Here is a 14,007-nt window from a genome sequence, read left to right as displayed (position 1 = left end):
CACTAAAATATGCAAAGAGATATAGTAAAAAAAGACAATAGGTTAATTAAAATTGGATGCCAAAAATGTTCACATAATCCAAAAAAAGGCAGGAAAGGGAAAAACAGAGGACTAAAAAACAGTGGGAACAAAGAGAAAACAAACAATAAAATGGTACACCTAAATCCAAACCTATCAATGACTACTTTAAATGTAAATGGTCTAAACACACCAATTAAAAGAAAGATATTGTCAGAATGGATTAAAAAAACCAACCAACCAACAAACAAAAACTAAAACCATGACCCAACTATGTGCTATATACACAAAACTCAGTTCAAGTGTAATGATACAGATAGGTTAAAAGTAAAACAGTGCTCTGTGATGATCTAGATGGCTGGGATGGTGGGTGGGGTGGGAGGGAGGTCCAAGAAGGAGGGGATATATGTATACATATAGCTGATCCACAAACAGCAGAAACTAACACAACATTGTAAAGCAATTATACTCCAATTAAAAAAAAAAGAAGTAAAAGGATGCCAAAAAGATACAACATACACACACTAATCAAAGAAAGCTGGAGTGACTATATTGATATCAGACAAAGTGGACTTCAGAGTAAAGGGATAACTAGGGACTTTACAAAATGACAAAAGAGTCAATTCATTAAGAAGAAGACATTTGTGTTGGGGATCCCCAAGACCACCCCCAGGTTCAGTGATTCACTAGAAGGACTCATAGGACTTATCATATAGTCATACTTCCAGCTAAGATTTATTACAGTAATGGATACAAAGTGAAATCAGCAAAGGGAAAAGGCACATGGGGTGATGTCCAGAAGAAAACCAATGGTAAACTTCCAAAGTTCTCTCCAGTGCATTCACACAGGATGTGCTTAATTCTTCCACTGATGAGTTGTGACATGTGCAGTGTTGTCTACCAGGGAAGTTCTTTGAGTCTAGAAATTCAGGCTTTTTATAAAGGGTAAGTAATATAGGCACCCTCTGCCTAGCATGTACCAAAATTCTAGATTCCCAGAAGGAAACTGGGTATTCAGCATAAACTATATTTTTTATATAAACAGTTTAGGCACAGTGAGCCACTCTTAATATTTAGGAATGTTTTATGTCAGTATAGGGAATTGTTTACCAGTTTAGTTCCCAGATACTAGCCAAGAGCCAACCTTGCAAGCAGGCTTTTCTAAGAATCGCTGTTTCAGGACTAGCATGGTAATTTTTTTTCTGCGCGACATAATAATCCAAAGTTTTTTGCACAGTACTTTTTTTATTCTACATGAGTAATATACAAAATATCCCCACTTCCCTGGAGAAACAGTATCATATCTAAAACACACTTTGATATGCACCGAACAACAGAGCTTCAAAATAAAGGAAGCAAAACCAGACAGAACTGAAAGGAGAAATAGATAAATATGCAATTGTAGCTGAAGACTTAACATTCCTCTCTGAAAACCTGATAGGACCTGTAGACCAGAAAACCAGCAATAACATAGAAGAACTGAAAAACACCATCAACAAACTGGATCTAATTGACATTTATTGAACACTCAACTCACCATCAGAGTACACATTCTTTTCAAGTGTCCACAGAACATTCACTAAAGCTTATATTCTGGATCATGAGAAAATATTAAAAATTTTTAAATAATTGAAATTATACAAAGTGTGAGTTAAACTACAGCTCAATAACAGAAAGATATCAGAATGATCTACAACACTTGGAATTAAATGACATACTTCTAAATAATCCATTGGTCAAAGAAGAAGTCTCAATGGACATTAGCAAATATTTTAAAATGAACAAAATGTAAACCCAAAATATCAAAATTTGTGTGTTATAGCTAAAGTGCCAAGAAGAAATTTATTGTATTAAATGCTTATACTAGAAAAGAAGAAAAGTTTAAAATCAGTATTCTGAGCTTCCAACTGAAGAAATTAGAAAAAAAGAGCAAAATAAACCAAAGCAAGCAGAAAGAAGGAAATAATAAAGATAAGAGTGGAAATCTATAAAATTGGAAACTGAAAACAGAAGAGAAAATCAACAGGGCCAATGCTGTTTTCCTGAAAAGGTCAATTAAAAAAAGGGAAAAAGATTCAAATTGCCAATATCAGAAATGAAAAAAGGGCTTTCACTAAAGATCCCCCAGACATTAAAATGATAAGAAAATAATATTATGCACTCTACCTACATATATACATTTGATGACTAAGATTAAATGGACCAATTTCTTGAAAAACACAAACTACCAAAACCAACCCAAGATGAAATAGATACATAGCCTATTTCTATGTCCTATTAAAGGAATTGAATTTTAAATTAAAAATCTTCCAAATGGAAATATCCAGGTCTAGATAGCTTCCCTGGCAAATTCTATGAAAGATTAAAGAAATATCCCCAATTTTTACAAACTTTTCCAGAAAATAGAGGAGGGGACAGCATTACCCTGATACCAAAAACAGACAATGATAGTGCAGGAAAGTAAAATTAGAGATCATTATCCTTCATAAACCAGGTGTTAAAATCCTCAAAAATATTTTAGCAAATCAAATCCAGCTACAGGCATACCTCAGAGATATTGTGAGTTTGGTTCCACATTACCACAATAAAGCGAATATCACAATAAGGAGAGTCACAGGAATTTTTTGGTATTCCAGTGCACATGAAAGTTATGTTTACACTGTACTGTAGTCTATTAAGCATACAATAGCATTATATCTAAAAGACAACATACATACCTTAATTAAAAAATTATGCTGTTGGAAAAAATGGCACTGATAGACTTGCATGACACAGGGTTGCCATAAACCTCCAATCTGTTAAAAAATGCAATATCTGTGAAGCACAGTAAAATGAAGCACAGTAAAACGAGGTATGTCTATATTTTCAAAATGAATAATACACCACGGCAAAGTAGAGTTTATCACAGAAATGCAAGTCTGGTTCAATATTTGATTATCAATTATGTAATACACCATATTTATAGCCTAAAGAATAAAAAACAAATGGTCATATCATTTGATGCAGAAAAAACCTTTGACAAAATTCAACATCCATTCATAATAATTTGTGATAAATTCATAATAATAGTAATAATAATAAAAACTCTCAGTAAACTAAAATAGAAGAGTATGTCCTTAACTTGATAAGGGGCATCTACAAAAAATCTACAGTTAATATCATAAGGCTTCCTCCCTAATATTGGGAACAAGGCAAAGAAGTCTACTCTCAATCCTCCTACTCAACATTGCACTAGAATTCTTAGCCAGCATAATAAGACAAGAAAAATAAAGCCTTATAGATTGGAAAGGAAGAAGTAAAATTGTCCCTTTTCACAGACAACATGTAAAAGATTTATGTAACAGATTCTATGTAGTAGACAAAAACACTTCTATATATAGAAAATCAATCATATTTCTATATAATTACAATAAACGATTGCAAACTGAAGTTAAAAAATACCACTTACAATAACCCTAAAAAGATGAAATACTTAGCTATAAATCTAACAACACATGTATAGGATTTGTATACTAAAAACTAGAAGATGCTGATGAAATAAATCAAAGACCTAAGTAAATGCTAAGACCTGTTGTGCTAATGGATTGAAAGATTCAGCATAATAAAGAGGTCAATTTTTCCCAAGTTGCTTTATAAATTTTAATGCAATTCCCTTCAAAATCCCTGCAGGATATCTTGTAGGTATGGACAAGCTGCTTCTAAAATTTATAAGAAAAGGCAAAGGATCAAGAAGAGCCAAAATAATTTTGAAGAAGAATAAAGTTGGAGGAATTACATTACCCATTATCAAGATTTACTACAAGATTTATGCAGTAGTCAAGACAGTGTGGTATTGGCCAAGAGATGGACACATAGATTAATGGAACAGAAAAGAGTCCAAAAATAAGCTTGCCCAAATATGGCCAATTGATTTTTGACAAAGTTGCAACAGCACTTCAACAGAGGATAGATAGTCTTTTCAAAAACGTTACTGGAATAACTGGACATCCAAATGCAAAAACCAAACCAAACCAAACCAAAAGAAACCTCATAAAAACTTCAACCTAAACTGCACAACATAATTAACAATTAATTTAAAAAGGATCATAGATCTATATGTGAACTATGACGTATAAAACTTCTAGAAGAAAACAAAGGAGAAAAGTTTCATTAGGCAAAAACTGCTTAGATATGACACCAAAAATACAATTCAAGAAAAAATTGATGAATTGGACTTTATCAAAATTAAAAACTTTTGCTCTGCGAAAGAAACTGTTTAGAGAATGAAAAGATAGGCTAAGACTGGGAGAAATTACTTACAAATCACATATTTGACAAACGACATTTATCCAGCCTATATAAAGAAACTCTTAAAAGTCAGTGATAAGAAAACAAACAACTCAATTAAAAATGGAGAAAAGATCTGAACAGGCACTGCACCAGAGAGAATACACAGATGGAAAATTAGCACATAAAAAGACGCTCAACATCTTTAGCCACTAGGCAAATACAAATTAAAGCCACAATGAGATACCTCTACACACCAGTGAAGATGGCTAACATAAAAAATACCGACAATTATGAGTATTATTTTTTTAATTTTTTTTCTTTTCTTTTATTAATTTATTTATTTTTGGCTGTGTTGGGTCTTCGTCTCTGTGCGAGGGTTTTCTCCAGTTGCGGCAAGCGGGGGCCACTCTTCATCGCGGTGCGCGGGTCTCTCACTGTCGCGGCCTCTCTTGTTGCGGAGCACAGGCTCCAGACACGCAGGCTCAGTAGTTGTGGCTCACGGGCCTAGTTGCTCCGCGGCATGTGGGATCTTCCCAGACCAGGGCTCGAACCCGTGTCCCCTGCATTGGCAGGCAGATTCTCAACCACTGCGCCACCAGGGAGGCCCCAATTATGAGTATTGATGAGCATGCAGAACAACTGGAAATCTCCTAGGTTGCTGGTGGGAAAGCAAAATTCCCAAAACTATTCTGAAACAGCTCTGGAAAATTGTGACAGTTTCTTATAAAGTTAAACATGCATTTACCATATGATCCATCAATCTCACCAGTAGGTATTAACCCAAGAGAAATGAAAAGTTACATTCATACAAAGACTTGTATACAAATGACTTTAGCTGCTCTATTCATTAATTGTCAAAAACTGAAAACCACCCAAATGTTCTTCAGTGGGTCAATTGTGGTACAATGGAATACTACTGAGTAATAAACAGGAATGAGTCACTGATACATGCAGCAACTTAGATTAATCTCCAAAGGGTAATGCTGATTGAAAGAAATCAGTTTCAAAAGGTCACATCCTACCTGATTCCATTTATATGACATTCTCAAAAACACAAAATATAGTAGTGGAGAGCAGATCAGGGAGTTGCTGGGGGTTAAGGGAGGGGGTGGAGGAGGTGCAATTACACAGAAGTAACACCAGGGAATTTTTTGGAATGATGGAGTTGTTATATATTTTGATTGTGGTAGTGGCCACACAGATCTACATATATGTTAAAACAGAATTTTACCCACCCCCAAAAGTCAATTTTATTGTGTTAACTAAGAAATAAAATAAAAAGTAAGGATAACCACTAGAAGTATAAAATGGAATTTACAACTTCCAAATCAGCATAAGAAAAAAAAGGGGGAGGGTGATAAAGAAGACTTTATCAATCCAATAGCAAGTACGAAAGCTGAAAATATGAGGGAAAATAGCAATGGTAAATAGAAAACACAAAATAAGATGGTATAATATAAATAAAACCAAATATTCCAGGAATCACAGGAGTAGAGCTATGGCCAGGCATGTGGTCATCCCGTGGAGGACACTTCCAGCCTCCCTTGCAGATAATGTGGCTGCGTGACTGAGTACTTGCCAATGAGATGCGAGTGTAAATAGCGTGTGCTAATCCCAGGTCTGGGCTTATGACATCAGATGGGCCTTGTCCATATCCTCTATTTGCCTTCTCAGTGGTTGAAACCTAGATATGGTGGTTACTGAGCTTCTGCCACGCAGGTGATGCTGGTGCCCTGGGGGTGGTGGGGTGATGACTAGGATGACCCAGAAGGTCCATAAGGAGCAAAGTTGCCCCACTGACCTGGACGATTTTTCTGTTTAGATGAGAAGGAAATAAACTTCTAAATTTTTAAAGCCGCTGTATTTTAGAGTATCTTCATTAGGCTACAAAGCCTGCCTCCTTGTCTAGGCCTTGAAGGAAGGCAGAGCCAAATCCCAGGCTCCTGGTGGAGGGAACTGCAGAGTTTCCGGAGCCTTCACACTCTTGTGCCCCCTTTCTGCTGTGGGGTCCAAAGCACCTGCAGACTCGGGCTCCTGGTTCCAGAAGTGAGCCAGGCCTGACACCGTGGTGACAGGTGGAGATTTTAACGAGGATAGGAGAGTGGGGGCATTTGGTGGGGCCCCGGCTATAGGCTGGCCCTCTTCTTCTCCGGCTGGGCCCTCTGGATCCCTCCTCAGTAGTGGACGCAGTAGAGCTGGACGCTGCCACCGATTCGCAGCTCCCGCAGCCGCTCCAGGGCCTGCTGGCCCAGGCTGGTGGCCCCCACGCCCTGCCCACTGAGCGCCAGCTTCAGCTCTCCCTCTTGGCATAGGAGCAGAACCTGGGAAAGGAGGGCATGGGGCTCTGCAGGCTTCCAGACCCTCCCTTGCCTGCCGGATGCCCCACCTGGCAAGGACACAAAGACTGGACCCATGGGGCACCCAGTGGTGGAAAAGACCAGGACTAGGGGCCCAGCTCGTTATCAGCCCTTCCACAAGGATCTGCCCAGGCCTTGGCCTCAGTTTCACCATCTGTAAAAGGGGTCGTTGCTCTCCCTGGACGAGTGGTCTCAACCTCAGCAGCACACTGGAGTCATTAGGGGGGCTTTTTGATAATGCTGAGGCCAGGGCCCCCCCTGATTAATTAAAGAGGGGTTTCTGGGCATGGGATCCCCAGCCCAGATCTCCTCTCCCCCAGCGGGCACTGGCTTCCCTGCCTCCCCGACGCACCCCCAGTCTCCCGGATGGGAATGCAGCTCTGCACTCCACCCCAGAGGGACCAGGCATCTTGGCTCCGACCCACCTCGAAGAATCGCTGTGGGTAGAAGAGGAAGGGGGCCAAGATCAGTTTCTTCCGGCCCCAGCGGGAGACCCAGGCCAGAGTTCTGTCGGCGAAGGAAGCCCTGAGCGTCACAGGAACGTGGGCGGCCTCATCCAGCAGACTGAGCGTGAAACTGCGGAAAGGGGCCGGAGAAGGGGCTTGCAGGCTTGCTAAGTGCCAGGTGCGGTGCTAAGCCTTGATGTCGGTGGCCCAGGGCTGACTTAACCTGTAGAAATGTTCTGGCTGGTCCACGGTATTCTTCAACTTTAAAGTAATACCATTTTCAAAAATTGAGGAAGTTTATATAAAAGATAGCTTTCAGCTTCTCTTTTAAAATAATTAGAAGATCTGGCATCAGAAGATCTATGGAAATATTCTTTCCACTTCACCACATTCCCAACCTGGTGCCTCACTATTTATGTGACCTGCCTGGCCTCTGAGGACACGTGAATTCATGGCCCTTGAGAGAAAGCAGTAAAATCATTCGCTGTGTCACTAATAATAACCATGTGAATTGAGCTAAGATAAGCACCTGGTCTCCTGTCTCCAAGCTTGGGGAGGAGTGGGGGTTCTTTCCTTCACTGGGAACTTTTTCATTTTCCCTGTAGAGTGGGATTATCTTTCTCCTTTTTTTCTGATGGGGGAACTCAGCACTCCAGGCTAAGAGAGGTGTAGTGACTTGCCCAAGACCACAGTTTTTAAGAGGCAAAACCAGGAATCCAATCCTGTCATGCCCGGCTTTGGAGGCTCACGCTATCCAGGTCTGTGCTGCACGCCTGCCCATAATTCACAGGCCTGATCAAGAGCATGCAGGGCAAGGGTTAGTGAGGTCAGTGACTTCAAAAACAAAAACAAAACAGAAGGGGGTAGGGCAGGGAGAACACAGGGCACTAACCTTACTTCCCTGGCCCTCCACCCAAAGAATTCTGATATCACCACATTTGTGGACCACTTGTTATGTGCCTGGCACAATTCTCCGTATTTACACCATCCCTGAAGCTGGCACTATTTTTATCCCTTTTTACAGACAAGGCAACTAAGGCACAGAAAGGAAAAGTAACTGCTGTGAAGTTGCACAGGTTTTAAGTGTCCTCAGCAGAAGTCAAACCCAGGAAATCTGGCCCAGAAAAGTCATGAAATCCCATGCAATTCCAGAATGAAGGAAGGGAAGAGGGAAGGAAGGATGGAGGGGAAGAAGGAAAGGCAAGAAGGAAAAGGAAAGAAACAAAGAAAGGGAATGAGGAAGACACTTGTCTAACTGGCTTGCAGTCCGGAGGTTTGGGAAATGGGGCAGGAGCCCCCACTATGGGAGAAGTCAGGCAGCGCCCACTGCGTTACTGAGTCCCTCCAAGTCCCCACCTCCCAGCGCTGGGCCTCTTCTCTGGGGTCGCCTGGCTGTGTTTCCTAAACCAGGGCACTGTGGGAGGTCACATCCTCTCTCTGGGTCTCAGCCTGTGCCTTTAAAGGGCCTTTCCTGAGGCTCCAGCTGGGACTTGCGGTGAGAGGCTGGTTGGCCTGACCACATGCACAGGCAGGGAAGATACGCCCAGAAGTGGGAGTTGCTGGTGCCACGAAGGCACCTGAGCCCTGGACCCAATCCCAGATCAGACTTTCACAAGCTCTGTGGCCTTGGGCAACTTACTTCTGCTCTCTGCTCCTCTGTTTCCTGATCTGGAAGATGGGGATTAAGTAGTGGTGCTGGAGATTAAAGCGGTGATGTTTATCAAGCTTGTGCCTGGCACAGAGATGCTCCTCCTTTCCCTCCTTCTGTATACTTACTCCTTTGGCTCTGGCAAGACCAGCCCCCTCACTATGATGACCTGTCCGGGCCAGAGACCCTGGGGAAGGGCACGCGAGCAGGGCACCTCCTGAAGGAACACGGGAGATGACTGAGAGGGGGTCTCACAGAGGGGCTCGGGGAGGGATACTGCCCCTAGGAGCTGCTTCATGGGCTGCCCTCAGGGGCCAGGGAGCCCCGGGGCAGGTTAATCTCTGCCTCTAGGCCTGCAGCCAGGAGGAGACAGCTCTGCTCAGTTATTAAACACCTACTGCAGGCCTGTCTCCAGTACCCTGCTCTCTCTGGCCTCCCCGAAACCCGCCCAGCCCCTGTGCTGGGAGCCCCTAATGCTGTGCTCCAAACTGTAATGGCTCATTCATTGGTCTGCCCCCCTACCAGCCTGTGGGCAGCTGGGGGGCTGGGACTGATTCGTCCCTCCATCCTAGAGCCTGGCTCTGGGCCTAGCACAGGAGAGTATCAGATAATTGTGTGCGGAATAAATGGAGAAAAGGTAAAACGAAGCTGGAGCTTCAGCCTGAAGTCGACTGGCCCACCCATAGCCTGCAGTTTCCTATAAAGAAGGGGAGACCCTGATGCTGAGCCCATATGCCACCAGCGTCTGGGATATGAGTGGGAGGGGGTGCCCTCCCACTCCTGATGGAGCAGGTGAGGGACTGTCCCTCTGCCAGGCCGAGGAGGAAGTCACTCACCAGGCTGGGGCTCTTCAGCAGGAAAGGCTGTCAAGGAAAGAAAGAGGGGACATGGAGGCCACATGGTGTTTGCTCATTGAAAGGGAACCTCTTGATATTATTCTTTAAAAAATGGGGATATTTGGGGTTTGCCCCTCTCAGAGATAATACGGGGAAATGACTGGAACCCCAGTGGGGCCCTCTTGAATTCAGATGGACACCAGCTCTGGAATAATGCAGAAGAACTGGACGGGGTGGTGAGGGGTGGGGGCGGTCCTGTTATTCACTCACTCTGTGGCTCTGAGCAAGTCCCTGGGCCTCAGCTCCCCTTCTGCCCTGCAGGCCAACCCGCTACCTCACAGGGAGGCTAAGAAGTGAAAGCTCCAACTGAGACGGATCTTCTGATAGGAAGACTGGGGCCCTGCCCATTCCGAGAAGCCAGCGCACCCCAGCCATCCTCCCGAGCTGGCCCTGGCGCTGGGAGAGGCAAATCCAGGCTCCCAGGGGCTGAGGCGGGGCCAGCCGTCTCCATGGCAACCGCCCAGTGAGGGAGGGGGCAGCTGGGCCTTGTGCAAAATGAGCAGCAGCCCAGCGAGGGGCAGGTCCCGCTGGGGGAGGAGGGAGAGCCAGTGGCTCAGCTGGTGTGGCTGGGACCGCGAGGGCCAACCCTGCTCCCAGGAGACTCACGTGTCCAACCGGATACTCGCTACCGCCCTCCACAAATGGCTGTTAGGAGACAGAAAAAGCAACAGGCCAGATTCGGGAGCACTGCAAGTCCCAGAGCTTGATTGATTTGGCTCCCACCTGCCCTCCTGTGCCTGGGCGGGGCAGAGGCCAGCTTTGGCCTTGATACCTCCTCCTCTCCCCCGAGGCCTTGTCAGGGCTTCTCAAACCCGGCATTTTGAACATGCTGATTCCTGGGCCCCACCTCTGGCTTACTGAATCAGAATCTCTGACGGCGGCGGGTCTCAGAAATTTGCATTTTTAATCAGCTCCTCAGCTGGGAATGATACCCCACGGTCCAAGACTCCAAGTCATTTGCCTTCTGGCCACCGCTCCTCATTGACCAGACCCCATGCCCAGGACAGGATTCTGCCCGAGGCTCTCGGACCCACCTTCTGTGGTCACCTCACCCCTCCTCATGTCCAGCACCTGGATGGATGCCCTCCACCTTGGCTATAGTTGGTGTGACAGGGCGGGAGGGGGTCCTGGGCCTGTCCAGGCATCAGGGGAAGTCAGAGGCTGCTGCCACCCAGGACTTGACCCCAAGGGAACTTACGCTGATGTTCAGGAATCCAACGGCCGTCACCAAGATATCTCCATATATGCCCAAGGTGTCTACACGAGACAGCGGGAGTCGGTAGCGGTAATGGAGAAAGTGTTGTCCATTTACACTCACCTAGAGAAACAGACAGACTAGGCTGGCTCAGCAGCAGCTGATGTTCCTGAGTTCACACTAATGTGCCAGGCATCATGAGCATCCTTTCTGGAATTTTCCTCATTTAACTTCACACCAACTCTACGAGGCAGGCATGTTTTACAGACCAGGTGCCCGAGGCTTGGGGAGCTTAAGTAGCCTTCCCAAGGTTGGGGAGCTGGCAACTTCAGTGCCCCTCCTGGCCCCTGACACCCCATGCTGGCCCCATTTTGCCTCTCAGCTGACCCACCAGCAGCTGGAGCAGCAGCCCCCCGAGCCCTCCCCACCATCCACAGGTGAGGACCCTCAGGAGGCTGTGTGACCCCTGTCCCACAGGTCCCTCCCTCCACTGCTGGCTCCCACCGGCTCCCTCTCCCCTGGAGAAGTCTGAAGATCTTCCTGGCAGGAGTTCACATCAGCGGTGAAAGCCTTGAGGCTTCACCCTCTCTGTCCCTTCCTCCTCTTCCGTGAGATGGGGAGAATGAAAGTGCCCTCCTCGTGGATTGCTGTGAGGATGCAGTGAGCTGATATTTAAGGGATTAGAACAGCGCCCGGCATATGCAGGCACTCTCTAGATGCTCCCGCGATGGTGGCAGTGGCGCCCTCTGCAGGGCCGGCACCATAGGGCCTGCTGAATGCTGCCATGCGTATCGGGCCAAGTGGGCCCAGGGCAGCTTGGAACCGGGCTTGGCAGCTCCTTGGTCCTCTGGGTACTGGACTCTGTGCCCCATCCCCCCAAATACCCCTTAACACAGTGACATGGGGAACTCGGCTGAAGGAAAGAGAAGCAGGACACAAGTTCTAGACCCCCTGATTTCCCCTTCCGTTCACCTTCATCTCCTCATTTCCAAAGAGAAAGAGGATGAGGAAGCTCGTTCCTCTCTGCAGGGCCAGATGGGGCCACCGGGCCTCGGCTTGCCAGCGCCCACCGTGCAGGGTGTTGCAGATGACGTGCGGCTTGGTGGTGTGGAAGCGAGGGTTGAAGTGGATGGCGATATCTGGCCGGGGGTGCAGGCTGCAGCCACACTGGAAGTCCACCTGGAACCTAGCGGAGATGAGGCCCTCAAAGGGCACCTCCGGTCAGAGACTCCCAGAGACCCTGAAGGTAGAGAGGGAGACCTGTGGCGCACTCCCCTTACCTGCGTGCATTTACAGGGACCGCTCCCTGGAGCATGACCATCTTGCCTGCTCGCAGGCCACCAAAAATTGTCGTGACGTAAGGAACCACCTGAACAAGGGGAGAAACCCATCCATACAGGGTTGAAGAAAGGGCCTACGGACCCCTGGGTCGGGGGCGGGGTGGGGAGGGAAGAGGAACAAGAAGACTCAGCTCTCCCACCCCAAACAGAAAATGTCCTAATGGGGAAAAATTAGTTTTCTCTGAAGTGTTCTCTTCCACCTACTCCCCTTTCCTGGACCATCACACATCAAAGCCACACCGCACGGGCAAACCAGATTCAGCCCCACTGCCCCCTTGGAGCACCAGCCCAGCCCCTTACCCCAGCTCCTAGGGCACAGTAGTGTCCCCAGTGAGGCTTACTGTCCCCTGGCTGCCACCCTGGCCTCTAGAAGCCTGGTGTCAAGGCTTCCCAGGGACTGTTTATTGGCCAGAGCCTGGGAAGTGGGAGGCAGAAGGGTGGACAAATTGGGATCTGAGCGCAGACCCTGATATGGACGCCTGGAGAGATACCTGATAATGACCCAGCCTACCTTCCCAGCTCACCTTTCCCCTGGCAGTCCTAAAATACAGCGTACACTTTTACCACTCCTGACCCTTTCTGGGGCTGTTTCCTCTGCTCTCCTTCTACCCTGTGAAATCTGACTTGACTTTCCAGGCTCTGACACCTTCTCCAAGCATCACCCATTTTGGTGCCTGAATTACTCCTTCCCTCACCGTGCTCTCCACTGGCATGGCTAGTTTGGCCCTTGGCCGTCTGGCTTAGAGGGAGCAGAGTGGCTGGCTCTTCATGCTGGAAGGCACAAGCCCTTCAGAGCCGAAGCCCTGTCTGTCGCTTCTACAGGCTCAGTGCCTGGCGTGCCACAGAGCGGACTCTGAGGAGGTATGTGCAGAATAAATGTGAACGTGCAGCAGGTACACATTGGGCAGTATCACAAGACTGGGCCTCATGCGGTGTTCTCCAGCTCCTAGCAGCCTTCAGAAGCCTGAACTGCCCAGAAAGAGCTGAGATCCAACCGTGTTGCCCTCCAGGTGGGATTTCGCAACTTGCAAAGCAAGGAGCCACTGTAACCAGGGCGGCTGCTTGATCCCATCACTCAGGCACCTGGGGAGGTGTGGGAGACCCTGGGCTGTCAGGGCACTCACAGCTTACCCAGGCTCAGCATGTCAGTCCCTCCTGCTTCCCAGGCCCTGGGCCTGGCCTGTAATTAACTGAGCCAAAGCGCTTCTCCTGGGAGGCGAGGACCAAGTAAAGAGAAAGTGATAATTAGTGCTCATTAGTGGGAGGGTGGAGTCTGCTGGGAGTTCAGCCTCCTGTAAAGCACTGTCAGCCTTCAGGAAATCCGCAGGGCACTGAGCTGAAGGAGGAATCGAGGAAACCCCAACACCATCTCTCACTTGGGGGTTCCGACCTGACTCCCAGGCTGGAGAGGAGCCTGCCCTTCCTAGTGGTCAGTGTCCCCCCAGTGATACTCCGCACTCCCCCAGACCCTCCTAGCCACCCATCGTACAGAAGGGGACACCACTCTGTCTCCAGGCCCTACTACTGTTAAAACGCAAGGACCCTGTGAACACAACAGTCATTGACACGCGAGTGGGAAGGAGCTGTCAGCCACTTTGCTAAGCTCAGGACGGCCTTCCAGAGCCCATGGGCAGGGGCCAGGGAAACAGGACCCATGACTGAGGGCCCCTCCAGCCCCCCACCTGGGAGACTGGGCCCAGCTGGAAGGGAGAGCCCTGAGACCCAGGAGGTTCCAGACCCGAGCGGCTGCTCACCGGGTGGAAGACTGGCGGCTGCAGGATGAAAGTGTCAGGAAGCGGGTCCAGTTTTTCTCCAGGTGACATGGTGGTGGGGGGGGC

At 47.4% G+C, this 14,007-nt stretch overlaps 1 protein-coding gene across 2 annotated transcripts; it reads right to left on the bottom strand.

The window, feature by feature from the left end:
- Positions 1-5,128: 5,128 nt before the first annotated feature.
- LGALS12 (galectin 12) lies at positions 5,129-14,007 on the bottom strand. 2 transcript variants are annotated; one of them, XM_059929774.1, is made up of 9 exons: positions 13,924-14,007; positions 12,110-12,198; positions 11,802-12,015; positions 10,833-10,952; positions 10,241-10,279; positions 9,575-9,601; positions 8,867-8,955; positions 7,070-7,220; positions 5,129-6,608 (listed from the first exon to the last, which is right to left on the bottom strand). In XM_059929774.1, the coding sequence occupies exons 1-9, from the start codon at positions 13,990-13,992 to the stop codon at positions 6,462-6,464; spliced, it is 945 nt and encodes a 314-aa protein (XP_059785757.1). In that variant the 5' UTR covers positions 13,993-14,007; the 3' UTR covers positions 5,129-6,461. The 2 variants fall into 2 exon arrangements, with proteins under 2 accessions (XP_059785757.1, XP_059785758.1); XM_059929775.1 differs by lacking the exon at positions 9,575-9,601.

This window comes from Balaenoptera ricei, chromosome 8 (genome assembly GCF_028023285.1).
Source record: "Balaenoptera ricei isolate mBalRic1 chromosome 8, mBalRic1.hap2, whole genome shotgun sequence".
Taxonomy (NCBI): Eukaryota; Metazoa; Chordata; class Mammalia; order Artiodactyla; family Balaenopteridae; genus Balaenoptera; species Balaenoptera ricei.
This window is presented reverse-complemented; position numbering and strand designations above follow the sequence as displayed.

What these genes read in the sequence shown, in the direction of transcription:
- LGALS12 (XM_059929774.1), bottom strand. Translation starts at nt 13,992, where the DNA reads ATGTCACCTGGAGAAAAACTGGACCCGCTTCCTGACACTTTCATCCTG. An exon ending in AGCCGCCAGTCTTCCACCCG is followed by an intron (nt 12,199 to 13,923) that starts GTGAGCAGCCGC and finishes CCCCTTGTTCAG; the next exon opens with GTGGTTCCTTACGTCACGAC. An exon ending in GCGAGTATCCGGTTGGACAC is followed by an intron (nt 9,602 to 10,240) that starts GTGAGTCTCCTG and finishes TTTCCTTGACAG; the next exon opens with CCTTTCCTGCTGAAGAGCCC.